The 26,854-nt window shown below is 47.7% G+C and overlaps 2 protein-coding genes across 2 annotated transcripts in view; one reads left to right on the forward strand and one right to left on the reverse strand.

Annotated features, from left to right (window-relative positions):
• The window catches only part of LOC137632337 (pseudouridine-5'-phosphate glycosidase-like), a 350,199-nt gene extending 343,716 nt beyond the window's left edge, over window positions 1-6,483 (reverse strand). The window contains exon 1 of the mRNA XM_068364269.1: window positions 6,253-6,483. The gene's annotated coding sequence lies outside the window, so the exon portion shown is untranslated. The remainder of the gene's footprint in view (window positions 1-6,252) is intronic.
• Window positions 6,484-6,725: 242 nt separating this feature from the next.
• The window catches only part of LOC137632334 (threonine synthase-like 2), an 81,058-nt gene continuing 60,929 nt past the window's right edge, over window positions 6,726-26,854 (forward strand). The window contains exons 1-2 of the mRNA XM_068364266.1: window positions 6,726-6,898; window positions 22,292-22,366. Of these exons, the coding sequence (XP_068220367.1) occupies window positions 22,303-22,366 (64 nt within the window). The 5' untranslated portion in view covers window positions 6,726-6,898; window positions 22,292-22,302. The remainder of the gene's footprint in view (window positions 6,899-22,291; window positions 22,367-26,854) is intronic.

Consider the following 26,854-nt stretch of genomic DNA (forward strand, 5'->3'; position numbering starts at 1 on the left):
TCCACACTGAACGAAGTTTGTTCGACAAACTTGTTCAGGGCTGAGAGGTCGAGACAGGTTTCCAGCCTTCCGACGCTTTCTTACAAGAAAGAGTCGACTGAAGAAGCCGGGGGGGGGGGGGGGGGGGGGAAGCCGTCGATGACCTTTTGGAGAGCATAATTTTAGAGCATGGTCTCGATTCCTGCCCGAAGGGCCAGCCCCTTTGCCAAACCCATAGGATAGGAGCTCAGCGACGCTGGATTCGCTGTCAATGGAGGTAGAGATGTAAAGAACGGGATGCGATATCCTTGGCTGATCAAGGAGATCGTGCAGGAATCGGCCCCGAGTTGTTGCCACCTGAGCGCGTAACCTTAGGCATCCCCCTACTGGGGACCATGCAGGGGGGTTGCTAATCCTAGCGTTTGCGGCCTCGGCCGCTCCCTCAGGATTAATGCCTCCCCAGGAGGACTTCCCGCCATTCTTGTCTCTGACAGGAGGGGGCTGCTGTTTAGACACCTTGTCTTAGCTGCCGATTCCGATGTCCTAGGCTGACGAGGCTGTTGTTTGAGGCGCTGGAGGCTTGTAGGGTCTGGATGTAAGCGCCTTGGAGGAGCGAATCGTGATTCGACTTTCTCCACCTCTCTGTTGTCCGTTCCCCATCCTTGGGCTCAAACCAAGGTCTGTCCAAGGGTGGAAGAGTGACTGAGCTTGCCGACATCCATGGTTGGGACTTACGAGAGGAACTTCTCGGTCACTGCATCTCAAGGCTTCAACATCGAGTTTGCCCACAAGTTCGAAACTTGGTGAGCCGGGAAGCGATGGTATTCGTGCCCAAGAGGAGGAAAGTTTCCATGGCCTTCCTGGAGCTCTCCTTGGACAAATTCTCGGATTGCAACAGGATGCCCAGAGATCCAAGCCAGACGACCAGCCACGAAGTCGTCCGCATGGCACACTTTGCGGCTTTCTCCTGGCTAAAGATCTCCGAAAACGAGAAAGACACCTGCCGGGCGGAGAATTTCTCGAGAGAAAAACTCCCTAGTAAGTCCCTTCCACGGAAAGGTGGAGAGGAAGGGCTAAACCAGGTTCTGAAAAGAAGGAGAAGAATGTTGCCCAGACCTCTCTGAAGATTCTTCTTGCTCTTGCACGTGCCATGCTCTGCGTTTACGGGGTGAAGATCGTGATCTGGAAGTACGCATTCCAGAAGACTCGCCAGGTTGCCCTTGTTGCAAAAACCCGACGGGAATTGCGGTCGAAATCGCCCTGGCGCTCGCACGATAGTAAATCGTTGGTTCGCGCGTGGGCGAACGTGGGTGCGTCTGCGCAGGCGCGAGAGCGCGTAGTCGAAAGTGCACGAGGGCGTGCAGGTGGGGGCGAGCGCAGTTGTAAGGGCGAGCGCTGGCGGTCGGGAGACCGATGGTGCGTAGGCGAGCGATAGTGCGCAGGCAAGCGAAGGCGTGTTGGCGAGCGATGGCTCACTGGCGGTAATCGCGCTGGCGAGATGGAAAACAGTTGGTTCGCGCCCGGGTGAACATGGGTGCGCATGTGCGCGGGCACGTGGCGCGCGGTCATAAGGGCGAGCGCAGGCGGCCGGGACCGATGGCGTGTAAGCGAGCGATGGATCATAGGCGGGCAAAGGCGCATTGGCAAGCAGTGGCGCGTAGCGACCGATCGCGTACAGGAGAGTTAACGCGTGGGCGTGTAGGAAACCTACGACGATTGAAGCGTTGGCGTGTTGAAAACGCTTGCACGCAGGCGAAGAATCGCGCGGGCGCGTAGGATATCGCTGGCGCGTAAGGAGAGCCCAGGGGTGCCTGTGAGGTGTCTTCTGGGCGGCGCGGTGTGAAGTGGAAGCGTGCTGACGCGCTGGAACTGGAATCGCGCGTGGGCGCGAAACTTTAGAAGGGCGCTGCGAGTCCAGAAGACCCTGTGAGTACCTGTGCGCCAGCGTAGGAACTTCTTGAACTGCGCGTGACGAGGCAGGAACCAGGAGATCGTAGTTGCGTGGCCAGAAAATATGCGCGGCCAGACGATATCGGCGAGGGTGCAGAACCAGAGAGATCGTCGGAGAGGAGGCGAAGGAATAAATTCCTTGCCTGCGCCCAGATCCGAAGATCGTGGGTGCGTGGGCGAACGTTGGCGCGCATCACGCACATCAGAATAGGGCGATCAGATGTGCGCCGGCGAGCAGGCGATCGTGGGCGTTCAGGAGATCGTAGGCGCGCATGGCACGTAGCTGCACAGAAGGTCTCAGAAGACTTGGCGATCAGGAGATCTACGGCGAGACTCAGCTACAGGAGATCACTGGAGAGTTGATTCAGCAGAAGTCTGGTCCACAGCAGGAGAGCATTGCGAACTACTGTGCGCTCGGTTGCACAGGTAAAACCTGGCACAAAAGGGACTTACTCACACAGTGAGATAAGCCCTTTGCCCCGAAGGGACCGGTGCCCGTTCGGAAAACGGGGAGGAGTGGCGCCCACAGCGCTTCTGCGTCCAGGAACGGAGAAGGAAGACGAGAAGATCTGGCAGGTGTCGGAGATCGCGAACGAACTGCCGACAGGAGTAGCGAAGCAGCTGCAACGGTCTGTTCTCGTCGAGGAGGATCCTCTGCGGCTGAAGATGAAGACACTCGCAGGAGAGACCGTTGGATTCAGCTGCCCCCTCAAAGGATGTTTGGAGGGGGAAGCTGTGCCTTCAGCAACAACAGCAAGTGAGTCCTCCAAAGAGGAGTCTCTATGAGTGTCTCTCTCGCGAACGAGAGAGGTGAACACTTCGTAGAAGAGACAGGAAGAACTAATGAAGGCGCCCCTAGGGCCATTGGATTAGCAAGCTGACCATAAAGAGCAACCTCCGAAGAGGAGCTCCTGCAGCTGCTCAGCCCCTTGAGCGTAGCTGCAAGTGCGACCGCTTAGCACCACGAGCATAATCGCACGAACACCATGGTCCGGCCTTGCAACCACTCAGCCCCTTGAGCATGGTTACAAAAGCGGTCGGTCAGCACCAAGAGCATAACCGCCCGAGGACCAGAAAATATTAAGGTAAGAGAAGTTGCCCCCCCCCCCCCCCCAAGGGAAAAAAATCATATACCTGGGAAGGGAACCTCCCTCGCAAGGGAAGTTACCCACCCTTGGAGGCGAACCTCCTGAGCATTCTAAATGAACTAAGGAGCTGACAGTTGTCACGGGAGAACTTCTAGGAGAAGGGAACACGCCCATGACGAAGTCGTAGAGGAGGCGGCAACAGCAGACTCCCCAGGCCCCAACAGGACAGCTCTGCTTCATTGGCACAATAGGCAAACGAAGCACTAGATAGATAACTGTGAAAATAAAACAATTAGTTAACATTAATTCCCCCGGGGGAACTCCGAAGAGGAACCCCTGAGGGAAAAGAACATAAGAATTACGCACCAGGAATGCACCCTCCTCCCCTACTGACACTCACGGGAGGGGGGGAAGGCGGAGAACTGTAACAAAACAGAATTATAACAATTATAATTATGTAATTCATCTAAGAATGATCACTAATAGTAAGAACGAATGAACCCCGAAGGGAAGCGTTCTACACAGAAGGTGAAAAGTTAACAAATACAATTAGATTTGATTAAAAATAATTGAGACAAAATAAATGGAGTAGCAATTCATCTCGCAACGGGAAGGAAGCTACCGTAAAACGTAGTAGAAATAAAAGGGTGAACGACCTCAAGGAGAGAGAGACAGTAGTCAACTAAACTTCCATGTTCCCTACCCTGAGATACCAAGTTCCCCGTAGGGAAGGAGGAACAGCGGGAAACAGATAATAAATAAAGTCCAGCGATGACGATTCCCCACGGCGTCCGCCGAAGGGAGAGATCGCGACCCATGAAATGTCACTGGGGGGGCCTAGGACCACACGGAGAAGTTGTCGTACAATGAATGGACTTCCTACACACACACAGCACAACACTAAAAAGGAAACTTACTGTATTTCTATACTCAAATATATACATAAACATAAGGATGTCTACATATATATTAAGTACAGTATAAGAAAAGTAAGTAATTAAGTATAAGAAAAGTAAGTAATTAAGTAAGACAAAACATTAATGGCTGCCATGCGAGGACGGGACAGAGACGTCTGTTCATTGTCCGAGCCAAAAGTGAAGTGAAGCAGTTCACCGGTGTGTGAGGTGGGGAGGGATAGCTAGCTACCACTCCCCTACCCCCTTGCTAACTAGCGCGGGGGTAATACACCCTCGTTAAATTCTAATGGCTTGTCATTTCAGCTACGCCGAAAGTAAACCCTATGTAAATAGCGTGGTTTGTATTTCGGTTACGGAACAACTTCACTTTAAAATTAACCTACCACTTGAAGGGTGATCGAGGCAGGTAGTGTAACCTAAATGTCTTAGGATAATATGGTTAGATAATATAAAAATTGTTTAAAAAACAGATTTTGACAGAGGTAAAATCTATTTTTGAGTGAGATGGCCATGTCGTCCTGATGGAAGTTCCTCATTGGCAGCACTTACTTGGGATATTTCTGCGAGTGATATACCAGAGAAATTTACCTTAGAGGTATCACGGAGTTCTCACCTCCGGAGCGAATATCCCGAGAGATATTGTGTATATTGTGTTAATAACAAGCAATGGTTGTCCTTCCCCAAATAGAGTCAACCTTGTCTCGAAGGTTAAAGGATAGGGTAGGATACGTGGGCGAGAGAGCCGTTACTACTCCCTATCTCAAAGATGTGCTACGACTAACACACTTCCTGTTTAACCATCGCATGACGCAAGGAGAGGATAGAAAGTAACGGGCAGGCCATCAGGACGACATGGCTATCTTACCCAAAAATATATTCTTCCTATGTCAAAATCCGTTTTTTGGGCTCAAGCCATGTCATCCTGATTGAAGTGTACCAGAGAATTATCATTCTCAGTTGTAGCCAGAAGGGTTTTAACCCTGTAACTTCAAAGATATAAGCATACTTCCTACAGCATTGGTACCATGTTACCGAACAATGAAAGTAAGCAAGAAGTTTGTACAAAGGTAGGAACAAAGTAAATCAATAGCACACTCCCACTCACTGTGAAAGAACTTTATCTCAAGTAGATGAAAAGACCGAAGTCAATAAAATGGGGGTTAAAGAAATTTTGATACACTACATTTATTTCATATAGACAGCAGGTCCAAAGAAAGAAAACGCAAAAAGGAATGCAGTAATACCTACGAGTGTCCCAACACATGAGAAATTTGAGATACAAGGAAAGTTTCGAGCAAATTTTTGCCCCAAGATACGAGAATGACTATTTTTACAGCATATGTCTATATTCATTGGCGGGAAATTGGCAGGCATCCTTAGGGAATGGTCAATAGATGGCGTTAGGGTAGCAAAACGTCATCTGGGAAAACTAGCCATCCTCAAAATAGTTTCTTTAAAAAAACAAGTGCTTACCAAATAAAATATACAATTCACAAATAGTGACACTTTTGAGTAATTACCCGAGTTTTAATTTAGTATATATTTTTAAATTATTCAAAATGTCCGCTGATTGACTATGTTGACGATGTCGGTTCCCCGTCGTTTAGTACCGCCTCAACTAACCCCTCCCCCTCCTCCCCCCTTGCGCAACATATCTTGCTATTTTTTGCTTTCCCAGCATTTAAAGAACCTCCTAGTTACTATACAAAAAGAGGGGAGCTGCAGAATTGCATAATTTTGTAGTAAATGAAGAGCGTGCTCTTGTAAACAAATACCCCAAATAATAAGTGTTTTTGTGTGAAATAGTGGTTTTTTGGGGGCCTGGAGTTAGGAGTCAAATAGCACAAAAATGGTCATTTGCCGCCAGTCGGAGCCATCATAAACGTTCAAAACACCTATAAATACATTGTTTTCCATTTTTTAATGCCAAAAATTATATAAGGAGCCTTCGTATAACGACGGGCAGGAACTTATGCATAGAATACCACCTAACCTAAACTTCCCCATCTAAACTAACCTAAAAGCCGTTTCGTTACCTACTTGACTAACAGCAGATTAACGGGAACCTGCGACCCCACTTAGACTTCGGTACTCTTCTTAAAGCCGTTTCGTTACCTACTTAACTAACGTCAGGTAAACAGGCCCCTGCGACCCCACTTAGACTTCGGTATTCTAAGCGATAAGGTTGAAAATAAGGGAGCTATGGAGCATGCCGGTTATTATACATACACCTCTTAAAGGACACCCAAACTTCAACAGACTTCATGCTTCATACAATCGAGTTTGAATGGTGACTAAATAAACAGTCGAAAACTTACCTTAGACTTCTGGACTGATTTTAAAAAAGTGCCGGTATTCTTATGGCAACAATACTACAGTAGTTCAATCTCACAATATCATCAATTCTAAACTCGTTAAAAATATATATTTAGTAAATTTACAATACACTTTTATCTTCCCAATCGACGGAAACTGGCTGTCAGACTGTAATTGTCATCCGTAGAACACGTGTGTTTAAATTGTAATCAGATCAGCTGATGTACGTAAACAAGACGGACATCGTCCGAATGCTTGTAAATGGCATAGGTTTAAGTTTATATCAATATAATCACTGACTAACTGAAGGTTTTTATATACTAATTTGTAAATAAATACTATATTAACTGAATAAATATTAGAGCTACAAGATTACACATGCAAGAACGAAATATTCACAACGGTGCATTTGTAGACAACTTTATTAGTTTCGGTCTTGAGTCTCTTCCGTCACACTCACTCGGACCATAGTCTTTTTTTTTTTTTTCTTTAAACTACTTGTAGGACAGTCGTTATCGTATCTTTGATTCTTGTTGGATCCCAGGTCATTGCCATAATCAAACTGAATGAGATAAGATAAACTTTAGAGGGCTTTCGTATTAAAGAGTGAATTGAGTCTGAATATTGATAGAAGATAAGCTGACATATGTAAGTATCAGTAAAGTTGTAAAATAATACCTATCTATGTGCACTGTTGAATATAATAATCATAGGGTCTTCCACTTACGAAGTTATGAAAATAAATGTTGTTATCAATATTCTATGCAGTCATTGAAATTAACGTGTCTTGTGATTTCTCGACCTAGGTATGCACAGTTTTTTTTAGCTCCCCTTTGCGAAGGGTGATCTTATTTAGTTGGTACGTTGACTTTATGTCTTGCCGTTCCTAGCCCTTGGGATTTCTCCTTTGACTTGCAGCATCCAATCCTAGCCTATCCTTTGACGGTGTATCCGTTGGTCCACCATGCTACATTTGTTCGATATTTCTCATGCTGGGTTCTTGCAGTTCTTTCAAGTTACCCTTTGCGAAGGGTGAGCTCAAAATCTTGGTGTGCAGATATTTATGGTTATCTTCGGATACGTCCTTGATAATACACGATATCTTCGTCTAGTCGTTCCAGGGGTTAGAAACCCTTAATACCTAACGGTAATTCTCTTGTAATATCACTCGCAGAAATATAATACAGTAGGAAGCAACAGAAGGGAACTTCCATCAGGACGACATGGCTCGAGCCCAAAAATTATGCTATATATGTTCTGGTTACATGTTCAACATAGAACTTCCACTTTTCGCAAACACAAAAATATATGAACCTCTTTTGCTAATATGAAGTAAGGTCCAAGAACCAAATATAATTATAGCTCAAGACTACCTTTACTTTTAATGATTGAGTTTTAGGTTATAAGTACAGTTACAGATAGGTTAGGTGTTCTTGAATCCTTCTCACAGTAAATTGTTATTGATTAACTTTTTATAGATACAACTACTGTACAGTACAAATATCCCGTTGGCATGCCAACCCATATCCTCCCTTCCTGTAGGATGGCTAGGTACCCAAGTTTAACCCCTTATCCGCTATCAAAATATAACTTGTGCAGTTGGCAGTGTTTTTCATATGGTAAACCAAAATTTGATTATCATGCAGGATGAAGATGCATTGATCCTCGAGCATTGAGAATGTGATGATGGCATCCTGTACCCTCCGTACCCATACCATTAGTAGGCCAGCAGGAACAGCTAGACTTGCCAACCAAGCTAGAAATATTGTCCTTAGTGGATTCAGTTGGTCGCTTACTCTTTTCTGTCTCCTGATGTATGTGCCATCTGGAGTAGAAGAGGTAGGCTTCTTACTCGTCTCCAGATGGGTGGAGGGTGGGTGCAGCTTCCTTTCTGTTAAAAGCGAGGGTAAATATATGTTACTGTAATACATGAATCTAATATTTTTCCAACTCGCTATCTTGTGTTCTATGCATTTTGGACCATGAGTACTGTATTGGACAAACCACCTTTTAACCGAGTTTTTGAACCCCCATGTATAAAGACCATTATGTAGGACCCCAGTGAGAAACTGGGGTTTTTGGGTGGAGAAATGTCCAATAAGAGTGATTTGCAGTAAAAATAAAGGTCGTAAATGCAAATTCAACACAAGATAACCAGTTGGTTTTATATATGGTTCATGTAAGTGGCTGGAAATAAAAGTATCATAATTATTTATGATTCACTTCACATCCTAATGCTTTTTTCTCCACCGTGGCTTGCTACACTTGCAAAATTAGCATTATTTCACTACTCTGTTCTGGAAAGTGGTACACGGATGTGCTGTACATGCAATCCTGTGAGTCATTATTTCGGGGATATTTTTTACTTTCACATGCGCAATAATAGCTACATACAGGTATTAAACAGGGAGCATTTTCAAAATAATTACTAAGATACTGTACTGTATGGATGAAATTACACTAAATTTCAAAATAGGTTTTACTTCCTTCTTGGAGATGTCTTTATGTGATGGTAGGCATGTTGGAACTGAAGGAAAGGGTGGATAAAATGGCTGTTGTATAATAACCTCCGGGAACTTGTACATAAATATTTGGAAGCTTGTAATTTGTCTAAAAAGCTAGGTAATGATTATGTCATACAAACCACAGAACAGCTATCAAAAGCAAATGAGAACATCACATGTGCAGTAACCCCTAATCAGTCTCCCAAAAGTAAATGATGGAATTGGAGTGAGAAATAGACTTCACATTTTAATCGCCTGATGCATATGTTATTATGCCCCAGCCCCCATTAAACATATACTGTAGAGAAAAGTACTAAACTAGCCAGGTCTCGACCATTTCTTATAGCAAATTCCAGTTTTGCTAGTAATTAAAATATCATACTGTATTAACCCTTTATAAAGGATATCGATAGAATATTTGTACAAAAATAAGTTCAATTTACAGACTCTAGATTCTCTTGTAGTTATTGAATTAGCAACCTTTCAATGTTATCATTGTCATAACCAATCAGCAACTGATATTTATCCAAAAGTGTGATATGATTATGTCATGCATTATCTACATTGTCAGGGGAAGGGATGTGGCCGTGTGATATTTTTATGTCATCTATAGTACAGTATAGATATACTGTACAGTGAACCCTCGTTTATCGCGGTAGATAGGTTCCAGACGCGGCCGCGATAGGTGAAAATCTGCGAAGTAGTGACACCATATTTACCTATTTATTCAACATGTATATTCAGACTTTTAAAACCTTCCCTTGTACGTAGTACTGTTAACAAACTACCCTTTAATGTACAGAACACTTAATGCATGTACTACAGTACCCTAAACTAAAACAGGCACAAATATTAAAGGCGATTTTATATCATGCGTTTCCTAAACACGCTAAAAAGCACGATAAAAAATGGCAACCAATGTTTTGATTACGTTTATCTCTGATCATAATGAAGAAACAAACTGGAGGTAGAGCTTTGCTTATTACCCAGACATATTTCCCATACTTTTCCCTTAGAACTACATCACATCTTCCTACTTTAGGTATATATATATATATATATATATATATATATATATATATATATATATATATATATATATATATATATATATATATATATATACTGTATATATATGTGTGTGTGTGTGTGTATATATATATATATATATATATATATATATATATATATATATATATATATATATATATATATATATATATATATATATATATATATATATATATATATATATATATACAGTATATATATATATATATATATATATATATATATATATATATATATACACATATACATACCTACATATATGCATACATACATATATACATGCATACATATATATATATATATATATATATATATATATATATATATATATATATATATATATATATATATATATATATATATATATTACTGTATATATATGGGTTATGGAAAAAATCCGCGAAGTGGTGAATCCGCGATGGTCGAACCGCAAAGTAGCGAGGGTTCACTGTATATGTAAAGATTTACCTTCTAGGTTAGATAGGATGCAGGACCCGAGGTTAAGTTTGGAGGGAATGTATCCCTGTAAGAAATGTACAGTTACATTCATAATTGTCGATACTGTGTACTTTTATTTTCGGACAAATTGTCAACCCAAAACGCAACATCTGGTAACTAAAGCAGCTCGGGCAGCAAGTTCCTTTGAAGTGGCTGATTTAAAGGGACATGTTATCTTTCAAAGATTATAAAAATACTTTATTATTCATGTATGTCGAGATCACAAGGCTCCGAAACTCCTCTCTGGAGGGTTCCCCGCTTTTTGAGCCTAAAGATGTCGAGCAGGCTGTGGAGAGGTGGAGGAAGTCTCGCCAAGACTCTCTCATCCATAGGGCCTTGACATCCCGGCCATATAGACCATCAACTCATCCAAAACCCAGCCAATCCAAACCGTCGATCCAAACGGCAGCGAAAGACAAATCAGTGTCTAAGAAGCCCTTTCTTGTCAAGGACCAGAAAGGCACTAAGTCCTCCTATGGAGGAAAAGAACAGAGAGGTGGCAACCGAAGCCACAAACGCTAGGATAGGCAATCCCCCTGCTTGTCCATCAGTGGGGGGATGCCTACAAAGTAGCTGGTTCAGGTGGATGCAGCTCGGGGCCAAGCCATGGACAGTGTCCGTGATTCGTTCAGGGTATCGCGTCCCATTCATTTCATCTCTCCCTCGGCTGACCAAGAATCCAGTACTTGTGAACTCCTTTGCAATGGGTTCAGCAAAGGAGCAGGCCCAAACAAAGCCAGACCATGTTGGGCAAGGGCGCTCTCCAGGAGGTCCTCGACGTGTCACCAAGCTTTTTCAGTCAACTCTTTCTTGTGAAAAAGGTGTCGGGAGACTGGAGACAAGTCATCGACCTCTCAGTTCTGAACAAGTTTGTCTAACAGACTTCGTTCAGCATGGAGACGGCAGACACGGTCAGACAAGCTGTAAGACCACAGGACTTCATGTATATACTGGATCTGAAGGACGCATACTTGCAGATCCCAATCCATCGATCTTCAATGAATTATCTAAGATTCAATATGGACAACAAAGTATACCAGTTCAAGGTAGTGTGCTTCAGTCTTTCCACAGTACCTCAGGTCTTCACAAGAGTGGTTGTCCTTGTGTCATCTTGGACCCAGAGATTCAGCATCCGTATCCTATGTTATTTGGATGACTGGCTGACTCGGTAGCAACCCTTCTTCAGCACCGAGACAAGGCTCTTAGGCTTTGGCCTTACCTGGGGATCATGGTAAACCTCCAAAAGTCTTTCCTGCTTCCCACTCAAAAACTGGTATACCTGGGCATGATTTTAGACACCAACATGCACAAAGCCATCCTATCAGATGACAGGGTAGTGAGGCTTAGGAAGGTCGTGAGACCTTTTCTCAGACGAGAAGAACTTTCAGCCCCGAGGTTTCTATGTGTCCTGTGACACCTATCATCCCTGGCCCGTATAGTACCGGCATTGCCGCCAACATCTTATGTGCCCTAAGGCACTGGTGCCGATATCCACACCCATAGACTAGTACTAACCCCTCCGCCAGTAACAATAAGGCCATCAGTGGCAATACTGCCCAAGGGTGGCAGAGGTAACGGTCAAGGGTTTCCGCAGAAAACACCTTGCCAAAAAGAGGCAGTGTTACCAGTGGCGGAACAGCCGTAAGCAGCGACGTATCGCCAGAACGGGTACTATAAAACAGATTTTGACGTAGGAAAAATCTATTTGTTCCGTAACCTAATACAAACCACGCTATTTACATGGGGTATTATTTTGGCGGAGCTGAAATGACGAGCCATTGAATTTTAACGAGGGTTAACTACCCCCTCGCTAGTTAGCGGGGGATAGGGAAGGGGTAGCTAGCTACCCCTCCCCCCCTCACACAATGTGAATAGCTCAATTCACTTTTGGCTCGGGTGATGATCAGACGTTTATGCTCTCACCCTCGCTTGACAACCTTTAATCTTTTTCTGCTTTCTCTTTAAACAGTTTGTGTGTGAAGTTGGCCTCGACTCTATAACAATGCGTACTTGCCCTGGACTTCCTAATCGCCTGCGCGGGACTTTTATGTCCTCTATGGATACGGATCCTCACGCCCTTTGCCCCCTTTGCCGAGGTCAACAGTGTGACAAGGAAAATGTGTGCTGGGAGTGGTCTGCCTCCCAGTGGGAGAAGTTCGGCCGTAGGCGCAAGAAGAAGTCCAAGAGAGACCTATCTCCTTCGAAGGTGACTTTGAAGACGGAGGTCTCTAAGGACTCCTCTTGCGCCGCCCGAACCTCCTCCGAAGGTCTCCCTTGTCCGGCTTCACCTGTGAACCCGCCGAGTGAGATCGCAGGCCCTAGTGGTTTTTGCCAACCTCGGGGTGGTGGAGAGGGCGTGGCCTCCCTTAGCGAGGTTGTTCCCTCTCCTCCCCCGGGGGAGGATATTTTATATTTTGATGAATTTGACTGTACGATATCTAACCATGGTTTATTTCAGCTTTGGGCTTCCTTGGGGCTTAAGGGCACTCCCTCCAAGGAAGGCTTGTTTGACTTGTTGCAGCTGGGGGTTGCAGTCAAACAGTCGCCGGTAATTCCGGAGGTTTATCCTTCGGACATTGTCGACGCTGTTTTGACTGTCCCTTCTGACGTGACAAGTCAAACCCTTGATCCTGCTGCCTCAGATGTTGCTGAAGACTCACCTCTCCCTTCCGCGCAACCTTCGAAGGGGAAGGTGGGTCCTCCGGTCTCTCCTGCGAGCTCGTCTCCCCCCCGGGGGAGCGCGCTTTCAGAGACACCTCTTCGAAGGACCGATGACCCTGACTCCTTACCCAGGGGTTGCATTCGACGTAAGGCCCGTAGGCCTCTTCGAGAGAGGGGGCTCCCTTCTCCCTATAAAGGGGTGAAGAGGTGCCTCTTTGGGTCTCCTCCTCTCCCTGCGGAGGAACTACAGTACTTCGTCAGGAGAAGGTCATACCTGCAACATCCCTTGACCTCTCTGCGGATCGTTCACGATCCCCTACTCCTGCCAGATCTTCAGTGCTGCCGTTACCTGTAATCCTACAGGCACCGTCCCCTTCGGGGGAAAAGGACTCTGGGGTTAAGTCTCTGGACCCTGCGCGATTGCGTGCGGTTGAGAGTAGGTCATCTTCATCACCTACTCGTCAACGATCTCCTGTTCGCCAGCGCTCTCCAACGCGTCAGCGATCTCCTGTGCGCCAGCGCTCTCCTGCTCGCCAGCGCGCCCTCTTCATCTTGAGGATGATCAACGCTCCCCAACGCGCCAGCGATCTCCTGCTCGCCAGCGCCTTTTGGGACGCCCCCAGCCTGAGAAGCAACAACTTCCTGATGGGCGCACTGCGCGCCATCATTCTCCTGCGCGCTCGCAAGCACACACTAGTGCCTGTGCCTGTTGCGCGCCCATGCTCACCAGTGCCCTCAAGATCTTCTGATTCAGACGCTCGCAAGGGTTCACCTTTGCCTCACTCGTCAATTCCTGGACTCCCAGTTGCTCCTGCACGCCCTTCGATTACTGAGCGCCTCTTTAGTTTGGCGCACCCACGCCCACGATCTCCTACAGCTCGCCCTTCACGCCAACACGCTGTGGGACCTGCAGGCTCTAAAGAAGGGGCCTCTCCTTCATGCGCCCCAATCACTGACAGATCTGCGCGCCACCTAAGAGGTCGCGCGCCCACTCGCCAGCTCGTTCTCTGGAACGTTCTCCTACGCGTTCATATGCACGCTCTCCTACTCGACCTCGTGCATACCCTCCTGCGCGCCATTCACCTGCGCGCCCCCACGCGCGTTCACCTGCGTGCCACCACGCGCGGTCCTATGGTTGCCATTCTCCTATGCCTGAACGCTCACCCACAGGACGCTCGCCTACGCGCCAGCGCGCCCTATCATCATGATCATGTGTGCCCTCACGCGCCCACGTCCGCGCGCGACCTTTGCCTGCGCGCGAAACTTCTTTCACAAGCTCTCCCAGGTGCGGCATCGTACCCGCCCGTGTGGGTCATACAGATCGCAAGGATCATCAGCAGGACGCTCCTCCTGGGAGGCGTTACCAGTAATCACATCCGGGCAAGAGGGGGACAACGGCAGAACAAGAAATATCGGCAGAGAGGTCTAGGCAATCATCTTTTTCTTTTCAGGAAGGCCCCGTGGTGTCCACTCCTAAGGGTCGCGAGATCCCCTTTTCTCCAGCGGGGATTGCTGACACAGCGTCAGTTACCCGTCTACCATGGTTCCGCCACATGATCATTGCTGTGGTCCAGGCTATTAAGCCTTCCAGCACTGATCAGGGACGGGACCCTGTGACGGGTTCTCCACCGTTGAAGAAAAGGAAAGGAGTGGGCTTCGTGGTGACTCCTCCCCGGGAAAAGCTGGTCTCCAGGAACCCCATCAGGCAGACCCCTTCTCCTTCTCCAACCTCTGCAGCTCCACCCCTTCCTGTAGATGAGTTTATCTCGTCCTCGGGGGATTCCTCTAACTCGGAGAATTCTCCCTTGGCACCAAGGGGAGAATTTTCTCCGGATAGAGGAGGGGTTGCATGTGAGGAGGGTCCTCCTCGGGCGTCTTTGTTGGAGTCCTACTTCCCTCCCAGGAGGGAATCGAAGGACACCAAGACTGTTCCAAAATCTTCATCGAGGATTCGTCAAGAGCCAGCTATCCCTGGGGAGGACGTCCACGTTTTTCCCCAAGAAGACCTCTTGGGGATGGGAGACTTAGCTGCCAGTCCACCAAGAGGAGAGCACAGCGAGTCAGAACATGCGTTCTGGCAGGTCCTTGGATTGATGAGGGAGCTCAACAAAATCAAGGACCCGGAGACAGCCCCTCGCGAGGGGAAAGACACCATGCTTGACGAAGTCTTTGGTGTCCAGAAGCCCCCCAAGACTAGTGCAGCTTTGCCCTGGTCTAAAGGGGTGAAAGGCGCCAGAGACAAGGTCAAAGCTCAGCTCTCCGGTCTGGCCTCCTCAGGACGTTCTTCTGCCGGGTTCAAACTCCTTCCACCTCCTCTAGTCCTACAAAGGAGGTATTTCGAGATCGACGGGGAGTCTTGCATGTCTCTTCCACTCCATCATTCCGTGGAAGAACTAGCAAAGGGAACTTCTTTCAAGAAGCTCTCTACCCGGCAGGTGACGTTTGCAGCGTCAGAGACCCAAAACCTGGAAAAAGTCGCGAAGAGTGCCATGAAGGCAACTTCGTGGCTTGGGTCTCTGGGCATCCTATTGCGATCCGAGGATCTGTCCAAGGAGAGCAATAGGAAAGCTTTGGAGACCTTCCTCCTCTCGGGCACTCGCTCTATTGAGTTTCTAGCCCACCAGGTCACTAACCTGTGGGCCAACATGATCCTCAAAAGGCGCGATTCAGTGTCCGAGAGGTTCCATCCGAAGATCCCCACTGCAGACGTCAGCAGGCTCAGGCACTCCTTTATTTTTGGAGGGGAGTTACTGGAGCCTCGTGACATTGAGCAGACGGCTGAGAGGTGGAGGAGATCGAACCAGGACTCTCTCCTCCAAAGGGCCCTGACATCTCGGCCCTATAAACCTGCAGCCCCTCAACAACAACGTCAACAGCAGCCTCGCAAGACACCTAAGCAGGTTCCGGCAGCTAAGACAAGCGTGTCTAAGCCGCAGTCCTTTCAGCCGAAAGACAAGAAACGCGGCAAGTCCTCTAAGGGAGGTAGAACTCCTAGAGGAAGCGGCAAAGGTCGCAAACACTAGGAGTGGCAGTCCCCCCCCGCGTGTCCACCTGTGGGGGGATGCCTAAAAAGTTGCGTGCTGAGGTGGCAGCAACTCGGGGCCGACCCTTGGACTGTCTCTGTGATCAGTCAAGGGTATCGCGTCCTGTTCACAACATCTCTACCTCCCCTGACAGCGAATCCAGTGTCGTTGAACTCCTATGCCTTGGGATCGGCAAAGGGGTTGGCCCTCCGGGCAGAAGTCGAGACCATGCTCAAGAAGGATGCTCTCCAGGAGGTCGACGACGGCTCCCCAGGCTTCTTCAGTCGACTCTTTCTTGTAAAGAAGGTGTCTGGAGGCTGGAGACCGGTCATCGACCTCTCAGCACTAAACAAGTTTGTCGTACAAACTTGTTTCAATATGGAGACAGCGGACACGGTCAGACTTGCAGTGAGACCACAAGACTTTATGTGCACTTTGTATCTGAAGGACGCGTACTTCCAGATCCCCATCCATCCGTCTTCCAGGAAGTACTTAAGATTCAGCCTAGACGGCAAGGCCTACCAGTTCAAGGTGCTGTGTTTCGGTCTCTCCACGGCACCCCAGGTGTTCACTCTGGTCTCGTCGTGGGCTCACAGGAACGGCATCCATCTCCTTCGTTATCTGGATGACTGGCTAATCCTGGCAGACTCGGAGTCGACCCTTCTGCGACACCGAGACAGGCTTCTGGAAGTTTGCCAAGATCTAGGGATCTAGGTAAATCTCGAGAAGTCCTCTCTGCGCGCTACGAAGAAACTGGTATACCTAGGCATGAAACTAGACACGATTCTCCACAAAGCCTTTCCATCAGACGAAAGGATAGCAAGGCTGAGGAAGGTAGCAGAACCTTTCCTCAGACGAGAAGAGCTTCCAGCCCAACTGTGATTACGTCTCTTAGGCCATCTATCATCTTTGGTTCGTCTTGTTCCAAACGGCCACCTCAGGATGAGATCCCTTCAGTGGCGGCTGAAGTCACGATGGAATCAGGGAAACGATTCCCCGGACTTCCTAGTTCCCATAGAACCTTCAGAACGGGCGGATCTTGGATGGTGGCTGGACGACGAGAACCTACGGAAGGGAGCAGATCTTCTCGTCCTCCCCCCAGATTTGACTCTGTTTACGGACACGTCAAATCAAGGGGGGGGGGGGGGGGGGCGCCCACATTCTGAACCAAAAAGCCTCAGGCCTTTGGTCAGAATCAGAAAGGTGCCTCCACATCAACCTGCTAGAATTGAAGGCCGTTTTTCTGGCTCTTCAACAGTTCCAACAAACCCTGGCGGGCCACTCTGTGGTGGTGATGAGCGACAACACCACAGTAGTGGCTTATATCAACAAGCAGGGAGGTACCTTCTCGCAACAGCTATCCCATCTTGCAGTATAGATTCTGAGATGGTCCGAAACCCGCTCGATCTCACTGTCAGCTCGCTTCATTCCTGGCAAGAGGAATGTCCTCGCCGACAGCCTCAGCAGGGCGACGCAGATAGTGAGTACCGAGTGGTCTTTGGATCCTCAGATAGCCAACAAAGTCCTGACTTTGTGGGGTTCCCCGACTGTAGACCTGTTTGCGACAGCCTTGAATTTCAGGCTGCCCCTTTACTGCTCTCCAGTCCCGGACCCCAAGGCTCTCTGGCAGGATGCATTTCAACACAGGTGGGACAACATGGATGTTTACGCCTTCCCACCTTTTTGTCTGATGAGAAGGGTGCTCAACAAGGCCAACCTATCACTCAACCTCTCCATGACTCTCATAGCTCTGCTATGGCATCATGCGGAATGGTTCCCGGACCTTCTGCAACTCCTAACGGAACCCCCAAGAGAACTCCCTCCACATCACAAGCTACTCAGACAACCACATTGCAACATCTTCCACAAGGCCGTAGCTTCCCTTCGGCTTCACGCCTGGAGACTATCCAGCGACTCCTCACGGAGAGAAGATTTTCTCAACAGGTTGCGGACAGGATGTCTCGACACCTGCGAGAATCCTCTGCCAGCGTCTACCAGGTGAAGTGGAAAGTCTTTTGTGGTTGGTGTCGTGGAAGGGGTATCTCTCCGCTCGATTCCTCTATTCCAACAATAGCGGAGTTCCTTGTATATCTTCGGGAGGAAATGCGCCTTTCGGTCTTGGCGGTGAAAGGCTATCGCTCAGCCTTAAGCTTAGCCTTCAGGCTAAAAGGAGTGGATATTTCCTCTTCGTTGGAACTTTCTCTACTCATACGCAACTACGAGCTTACTTGCCCCCAGTCGGAAGTCAGACCCCCTCCTTGGAACGTGGTTCAAGTGCTTAGGGCTCTGAAAAGAGCTCCCTTTGAACCATTACGCCAGGCGTCTGATCGCCACCTAACGTGGAAGACGGTGTTCCTACTTGCGTTGGCCTCGGCCAAACGAGTAAGTGAACTTCATGGTCTCTCCTACGACGTTGCCCATTCAAGGGGATGGGGGGAGGTAACGTTCAAGTTTGTCCCTAAGTTCATTGCTAAGACTCAAAACCCTGGGGTGTCGGATCCAAGATTCGACTCCTTCAAGGTAACGAGTCTACGTTCTGTAACAAGTGACCCAGACCATCTGTTACTGTGCCCAGTCAGGAGTCTGAGGCGCTACCTCAAAAGAATAGCTGCAGCCCGTCCTCATGTGTAAGCTTTGTTTGTGAGCACAGGGAGGACAAAGAGGAGGGTCACCAAGAACTCCATCTCTTCATGGATTCGCAAGGTGATAAGCAGCACCTTGAATCCCGACTCGCCTCCGTCACGTCGTCCCAGAGCTCACGACGTCAGGGGTGTTGCTACTTCCCTGGTCTTCAAGAGAAACTTCTCTGTGACGCAGGTTCTACAAGCTGGGGTCTGGAAACGTCAGACGACGTTCACAGCCCACTACCTGCAGGACGTAACCCACAGGAACCTCGATACGTTTTCTATCGGTCCTGTGGTGGCTGCACAACAGCTGGTCTAACCTCAGGCTCCTTATTGGACAAGTAGCAGAAGGTTGAGGGCATTGTTACCCGGTTTTAGTCTGCGTGAATGAAAGAGTATGTCTGGCCCTTACTTCTTTCTTCATTCTCCCCTCTCTTGGGGATAGCAGCATCCAGGTCTTTGCGCAGCTGACCTCAACATCTGCAGGTAAACCATGCTTTCTTGTGCTCCTAGTATTAGCCTTAATACTGTCGCGTCCCCCATATCCTGACGAGGTGGTATTGGGAACGTCCTAGCCTAGAGTTCCACATAAAGAACTCCAGGTCAACTTCCTAGGACAAGTCACGTTATTCTCCTTCACACACATCCTAGTAGGCCGCACGATGGTCAAACATGACAACGTGCAAGGGTTAGGGACTCCCGTTCCTTGAGTTCTACAACTCGGAATTGGAGTCCCCGGGTAAAGCCGAAGCCAGAAGGCTGGGGACTTTCCGCCCTTCCTAAGGGTAAGTCACCCCATGTAAATAGCGTGGTTTGTATTAGGTTACGGAACAAATTACAAATTTCATAGATAATTTGTATTTTTCCTACCATATAAACCTTAGCTATTTACGCAAATGTTACCCGCCAGCCCTGACCCCCAAGTCAAGTCCTACCTTTAAGTGAATTGAGCTATTCACAGTGTGTGAGGGGGGGGAGGGGTAGCTAGCTACCCCTTCCCTACCCCCCGCTAACTAGCGAGAGGGTAGTTAACCCTCGTTAAAATTTAATGGCTCGTCATTTCAGCTCCGCCAAAATAATACCCCATGTAAATAGCTAAGGTTTGTATGGTAGGAAAAATACAAATTATCTACGAAATTTGTCATATTTGGGTGTCGAAAATTGGCGACATAACGGTTATTCAGGCGTTGCCACAGGTATGTACGCCAGATATACCAGCGTTGCCGGAAGCACTGGCATCGCTATGGGGTAAAAGCATCGTCACCAGCCTCCTATGTGACTTGAGGCGCTGGCACAGTCAACCTCTTCTACAGACTAGTACTAGCCCCGCCGCCAGTAACGGCAACACCGTTAGGGGCAAAGGTGCCTAGGGCGGCCGAGACAAACGGCAATGGGTCCTGCAGAAAAAACCATGCCGTAGCTGAAGGCAGCGCTGCCAGTGGAGGCACTGCTGCAAGCAGCGACGCATTGCCGGTACAGGTACAATAGGATAGTGTGCCGAAAGGTGGCGGCAAAGCCGCAGACACCGGCACTATCGTCATTTTGATAGCTCACCCCTCAGGGAGAAGCACGCTGACGGCCATGGAAGGTCAGATCCCAGAAGGAACCAAAGTCCAAGATCAATAAAATTAAAAAACACAGCAGCATAATGTAAAATCCATGCAATGTCCGTCCGGAAAAACTAGGATAAAAGGAGAGGTGACAACATGGAGAAGCTATACCCATGCATCAAAATAAACACCACGCCGTCCGATCGAGAAATATCAGAGGCTAAGAAATAACGGCAATTCATGCAAGTCGGTGCACCGACATGAAGAAATCACCCTTCGCAAAGGAGAGTTCCAAAAGACTGCGCAGTCCTAGCATGAGAGATCACGAGTGAATGCAGAATGGCTAAGCCTAATAGGTCAATGCCACAGGTAAATCGAGCAATCCCAGAGGCTATGAAGGAATGGCAGAACAGGTTAGTCGGAACACTGACAAGGAGAGATCACCCTTCGCAAAGGGGAACTCCAAAAACCTGCACAGTCCAACCATGGGAGATCAAGAACGTATGTAGCATGGCGGTCTAACGGATTCGCCGACGAGGGCTAATCCAATCGCCACCAAGGGCTAGGCTAAGCCTAAAAGATCAATGCCGCAAGTCGATCGAGAAATCCCAGAGGCTATGATGAAACGGCAGTACAGGAAAGTCTGAGAACAGACAAGAGGAGCTCACCCTTTGTAAAGGGGAACTCTAAAAGACTGCTCAGTCTTAGCATGGGAGATCGTGAACGAATGCAGCATGGCGGACCAACGGATTAGCCAGCGAGGGCTAGGCTAAGCCTAATAGGCCGAAAAAACCAGAGAATCGAAGGCACCAGACATAATAGGCTCAGTAAACTAGTATAACCAAGGAAAAAACCCTTTAAGGGTAGAAAGACCGCTGCCAACGAGACCACTAAGAACGGCCTGATCGCTATCGGCGAACTCGTCTCTGTCAAAACCACCACTCTCTAAGCTAGGCTAGCCGAGATGAACACACACAAAACTAAAACTAAAACTACCTGTACCATAAAACGTAGTAAAAGCAAACACAAAACAGAGTCTAAGACATCGCAGCGCCAAAATAAAGCTAGCTAACATAACACTAGTGAAATAAAACTAAGTGAACATAAAATAACAAGGGCAGAAACGCACACAAAATGGCGCCCAAATGCTAGCTGGACTCGGAGCGCCCCTCTCCCACAACGCCATAAAAAAGTCAAATAACCACTCCCCGAAGGGATCAAAAGTAGTTACAGCTAAATCAAGCTGTGAAAGAGGAGGTTACTCAACTTTAACGACTAAAGGGAGGCCATCATGCGAGGAACAGACTCCAAAAAGTTGATAAAAGACGCTCTTGACAAAGAAACGAACACGTAGGTAAGCTGCAAAAATTGGAATGAGTTTATCGGGGACGAGTAGTACTATGAAGGGAGAGGATATGTAACGGCTCCTCACCTATCCTCCTCCTTAGATTCCTAGACTGGGTTAAGTCTGTTTGTGGTGCAGATATCTATGGTTATCTATGGATATGTCCCTGATTATACACGATATCTTAGGATAGTCGTTCCGGGGGTTAGAACCCCGTGATATCTGACGGTAATTTTCTTGTAATATCACTCACAGAAATATTATACAGTAGGAAGCTGCCCGAAGGAACTTCCATCAGGACGACATGGCTTGAGCCCAAAAAAGTCTTTATGGCTAGTCCTCCAGCTTTGCCGAAAGTAAATCCCTATAAGTAGCTACATGTTTGTACTGTATCGTTAGAAAAAATACAAATACAGTAACTTCCAAACTTGTCATTTTTACATTTTTTCATGTGAAATATTATGCAGTTTTTTCTTTATTCTTTTTTATTTATTTTATACTATGCTGCATTATTACTTCTTGGATGCAGTTTACTGTACTAGACAGAAAATATTTCCTGTGGAAGTTTGTTTGCAATTTAATTCATGGTTTTTATGAACACAAGAAACAATGCAAGTAAGAATTTTCAAATAAGGCACATGGTGTGTTTTTTGGATAATGCCAAAAATGGTTAATTTACTGTTGCTCACATTTTTCTTTAGATACCTGTTAATATAGCAATCTATTTTATATTTAAAAGTATATTTTTGACAAAATTCATTCCAGACTAAGGCACAATGAAGTACTGCAGTACCAGAGGCCAGGAGAAGAATTTAACATTTGAAGAAGTACTTTTTTCAGGTAACTACTGTATATCTATAGCATTGCATTCATTATAATTAGTACTTGTTCTGACACTAAATACAAACTCTTTTGCTCTTTATTAAGGAATATACTTTCGGCGAAGGTGGAAGACTAGCAATAAGACTTTTTGTGAGGTGTAACTACCCCACTGCTAGTTAGCAGGGGGTTAGTACCAGCTACCCCGTTCACACACACATTGGTGTTGTCACTTTTGTTTTTGGCTCGGCTGAGAGTGGAAGTTCATCTCTCCACATCCCACATGGATTTCTTTACTGACTAATCTTTTTTGCTTTCTTTTTCCAGGTTTGAGCTTTACTTTTTTTCTGTCGTCATGCAGACGTGTCCTGGACCTGAAGGGCGCAAATGCGGCACCTTCATATCCTCAGTCAAGACCAACTTCATTCGTTGTGTCTGGCCTGCAGAGGACGACCTTGTAATCAGGATGACACCTCTGAGGAGTTTCGGGAATGGTCTTCCTCCCAGTGGGAGAGATTTGGATGGTGGCACAAGAAGGCGAAGAGGGACTCTTCTCCTTCGGAGTCATCCTCGAAGTTGAAGAAATTCATACTTCTTCAACACTTCGATCACTTCCCATAGCTCCTTCTCACTAGGTCTCCCCAGGGGATCGATTGAGTAGGAGTGTTGCCCTTTTGACCCCAGGTCAACCCTGAGGTTCGAAGGACGTTGCCAATTCCCGTAGCAGAGCAGCGCCGCCCTTCTCTGTAGATGAGTCTTTCTCCATTGATGATTTATTGCAGAATTGGCCTTCCCTTGGTGTCCCTGGTCCTCTGTCGAAGGAAGGTCTCTTTGAGTTGTTTCAGTTGGGAGCGGAGAGGAAGCACACACCGTCATCCTCAGAGGTGGAACTGGATTCTCCTCCGAAGGGCTCTGAAAGTTTCGGGCTGGATGAGTTCCCTGTTTCCGCTTCCAGGGCTGTTGCCAGACCCGAGTTTTCCACTTTTGCCTGCCGCAGCTCCTGCCACCGACAGCAGCACTCCTCCTTATTCTGAGTACGCTCAGCCTGCGAAGTGGGGATAAAGTCCAAGGCATGTTCCTGTTTCTCTTAGGGGTCACTCATCCCGTTCACAGGTTAGGTCGTCCCTGGAGTGGTCTCTGTTCATCACGTGGGACTTTGAGATGGTGGTCGGCTTCAACCCCGCCTTTCTCTAGCCCCTCAGAGTGTGGTTTGCCGTCAGATGTTGCTCGCTCCATGAGAGTTCGACGCTGTCCAGCGTCTCCTCGTCCTGTTCCAGTTATTGATTCCAGGAGTTTTCGTTGTTTCCTCCCCTCCCCGGGAAATCCAGACCATCACACCTTCTTCATCAGAGCTCAGACCGCACCTCGCCACCCGACACTCTCCACCCTCGTCACATAGCGCAGACTGGAGGATTGCCCAAGACGATCACTGCAATTCAGGGAAATCTCCGCATTCCAGGTCCAGGAGTGCTTCGGTGCATGAACCAGCCCCAGCTCACCACTACTTGTCTGCTCGCGAGCAGTTTCCAGCACTCACCCAGGCAACGCTTGACCCAGTTCCTGCTAACCATCGCTTGCCAGAATGAGACTAACCCTGTGCATGTGAGCGCTCATCAGTATGTGACTCCTCACCGCCTCATCGCTACGCGTCTTAGGATTCCTCATAATCCAGACTTCTTGCTCACATTCACAATGCTCCCTATTCTAGACTTTCAGTAGCAGCTCGTGAACCAGTTCCTGCTCGCATTTCTTCATCAGCTTGTGAGCGTCCAGTAGCGCCCAGTGAAGCAGCTGTTCGCAAACACTTGTCAGCGCGCAGCTACCCATCGGAGCGTGATTGCTAGGTAGTAAGCGACATTCCAGCAGCGAGTGATCGGCTAGTAGAGTGCAGTCGTCTAGCCCCTCGCGCTTCCACACCTTCCCTGAAAAGTGCAACATGTGATCCAGTCGAGTGTTCGCTGGGACCTTCGCATTCTCCGACTCATTCTTGCAAGCTAAAGGGAGAGGCTATTGCTGATCTCCTTACGGCCAGATAAGAGACCTCTCTCTCCCTTTCAGATGCTGAGACCTTGGTCTCCCAGGAGGTGTTTACCACCCCGTAGCCTTCCCAGTGAGATGCTGTGTACAGTTCCATTCTTTGAGAAGGATGTCCCCTGGTGAAAGCAGTGAGCTTGACGTCATCTGGCGGTGAGCCAGCTTGTAAACAGGTGTCAGCAGCATCTATCAGTACTCCTGGATCCCTTTGAAAACATTGATATCTTCGAAGACCTCTTCTCCTCCATTCAACCCAAGGTGCAGGTGTGCTGTTCCAAGTACATCCAAGGAACATCAGCCCCGGATGATCGTCTCACTGATCAAGTCCAAGATGCGCAGCTCCTCTGGCTCCGCAGATGCAGTTCGACAGGGCTTCTCCCAACCAGAGATGACTTCAGTTATGCCAACAAAGAAGAGTAGGCAGAAGAACCTGAACCCCCCCTCCCCAGGGAGACACCCTTCAACCCCGTACAAGGGGATAAACCGCCTCAACATTCGGTGAACCTCAAGAAGTTAATGCTGGTCTTTACGGAGTTATTCCCAGACCATTTTACTCCTGTAGCTCTGCGTTCTCCACCTTTGGAATTTACCCTTGGTAAAGCAGCAAGAGCGTCTATGTTCACGAAGATGGTACTCTCTCGCTCCTCTAAGAGGGCGTTAAAGTTAATGGAAGTGTGGATGGATTCAAAGAAAGTTCTTGGCAAGACGTGTTTCACTTTTCTTCCTGCCAGACTAGCCTCCAAGTCTAGTGTTTGGTATGAGACAGGAGAGGTCTTAGGCTTGGGAGTTCCTGCCTCTGTCCAGGGAGATTTCTCGAGCCTAGTAGACTCTTCTCATCGGCTAGCAATGAGGAGGACTAAAGTGTGGTGGTCTTTGTTTAAGTTCGACCATCTCTTGAAAGGCATGTTCAGGGCTTTCGAAGTGTTTAACTTTCTGGACTGGTCTCTGGGAGCCTTGGGGAGAAAGGTGTCGGAAATGAAGGGCACTGACACTAGTAACCTCATTCAACTAATGTCATGCATGGACAAGGCAGTTAGGGACGGTTCAAACGAATTGGCTGCCCTATTCACAGCCGGAGTTGTGAAGAAGAGGGCAACTATGTGTTCTTTCCTCTCCGTGGGGGTCACTCCTTTTCAGAGATCGGAGTTACTTTTTGCACCACTGTCTTCTGTGCTATTCCTGCAAGATTTGGTAAGGGAAGTTGCCGCTGTGCTGACCCAGAAAGCTACTCATGATCTGGTTGCCAAGACAGCTAGGAAGGTGCTGCCTACTTCCTTCCCTTCCCGTAGACCAAAGGAAGCTGTTTCATTTTCACAATCCGCTCAGCCCTTTCGTGGTAAACCTGCCGGAAGGGGTAACTTCAGGCCCAATGGGAAGAAGTCCAAGAAAAGAGGAGCTAAGTCCAGTCAAGGTAGAGTCTGACTGCCCTCTCCTTTAGACAGCAGTAGGGGCCAAGCTGAATTACTTCTGGCAGGCCTGGGAGAAAAGAGGAGTGGACCCTTGGTCCGTTCTTGTTTTTAGGGAAAGATAAAAAATCCCATTCTTCTCAAAACTTCTATTAGCCACGGATCCTATGGATCTCTCGCCCAAATACAGGGAAGGACCGAAGAGGCGAGCCATACGACTTCAGATGTCTCTCTTGCTAGAGAAAAAAGTGATAGAGAGGGTGCTGGACTTAAAATCGCCGGGATTTTACAACCGTTTGTTCTTGGTCCCCAAGAGTTCGGGAGAATGGAGACCAGTTCTGGATGTAAGTGCCCTCAACAGCTACGTCCAGAATGCGAAGTTCACCATGGAAACTCAGAAAACCGTGCTGGCAGCAGTAAGGAAGGGCAACTGGATGGTATCATTGGACCTCCAGGACGCTTACTTTCATGTTCCAATACTTCCAAGTTGCAGACGTTATCTGAGGTTCGTGTACGGGAAGGAAGTCTTCCAGTTCCGAGCCTTATGTTTCGGTCTCAGCACAGCTCCTTTAGTATTCACGAAGATCATACTGAATGTGGTGAGCATGCTGCACTCAAGGGGCATCAGAGCCTCCTTGTACTTGGACGATTGGCTCATAAGAGCCCCCTTGGCCGATCGCTGTTTGAAGGATCTTCAGCTGACATTGAATTTGTCAAGGGAATTGGGACTCCTAGTGAGTTCAAAGAAGTCACAGCTGACTCCATCCCAGAAGATTCTTTATTTGGGGATGGAGGTTCAGAGTCAGACTTTTCAGGCTTTTCCGTTGCCTGCAAGGATTCAATCAGCTCTCCTAAAACTTTGTGCCTTTATAAAAAAGGACTTCAGTTCGGTGAGAGAGTGGATGAGTCTTCTGGGGACCCTCTCGTCACTGGAAAAGTTTGTGTCACTGGGGAGGCTGCACTTACATACCCTTCAATTTTATCTCAATTGTCATTGGAAGAAAGGGGGACAGCCTCGACAGGGAAAGTATTCCCATTACGAATCCCATCAGAACACACCTTCAGTGTT

Source organism: Palaemon carinicauda, chromosome 41, assembly GCF_036898095.1.
Source record: "Palaemon carinicauda isolate YSFRI2023 chromosome 41, ASM3689809v2, whole genome shotgun sequence".
Taxonomy (NCBI): domain Eukaryota; kingdom Metazoa; phylum Arthropoda; class Malacostraca; order Decapoda; family Palaemonidae; genus Palaemon; species Palaemon carinicauda.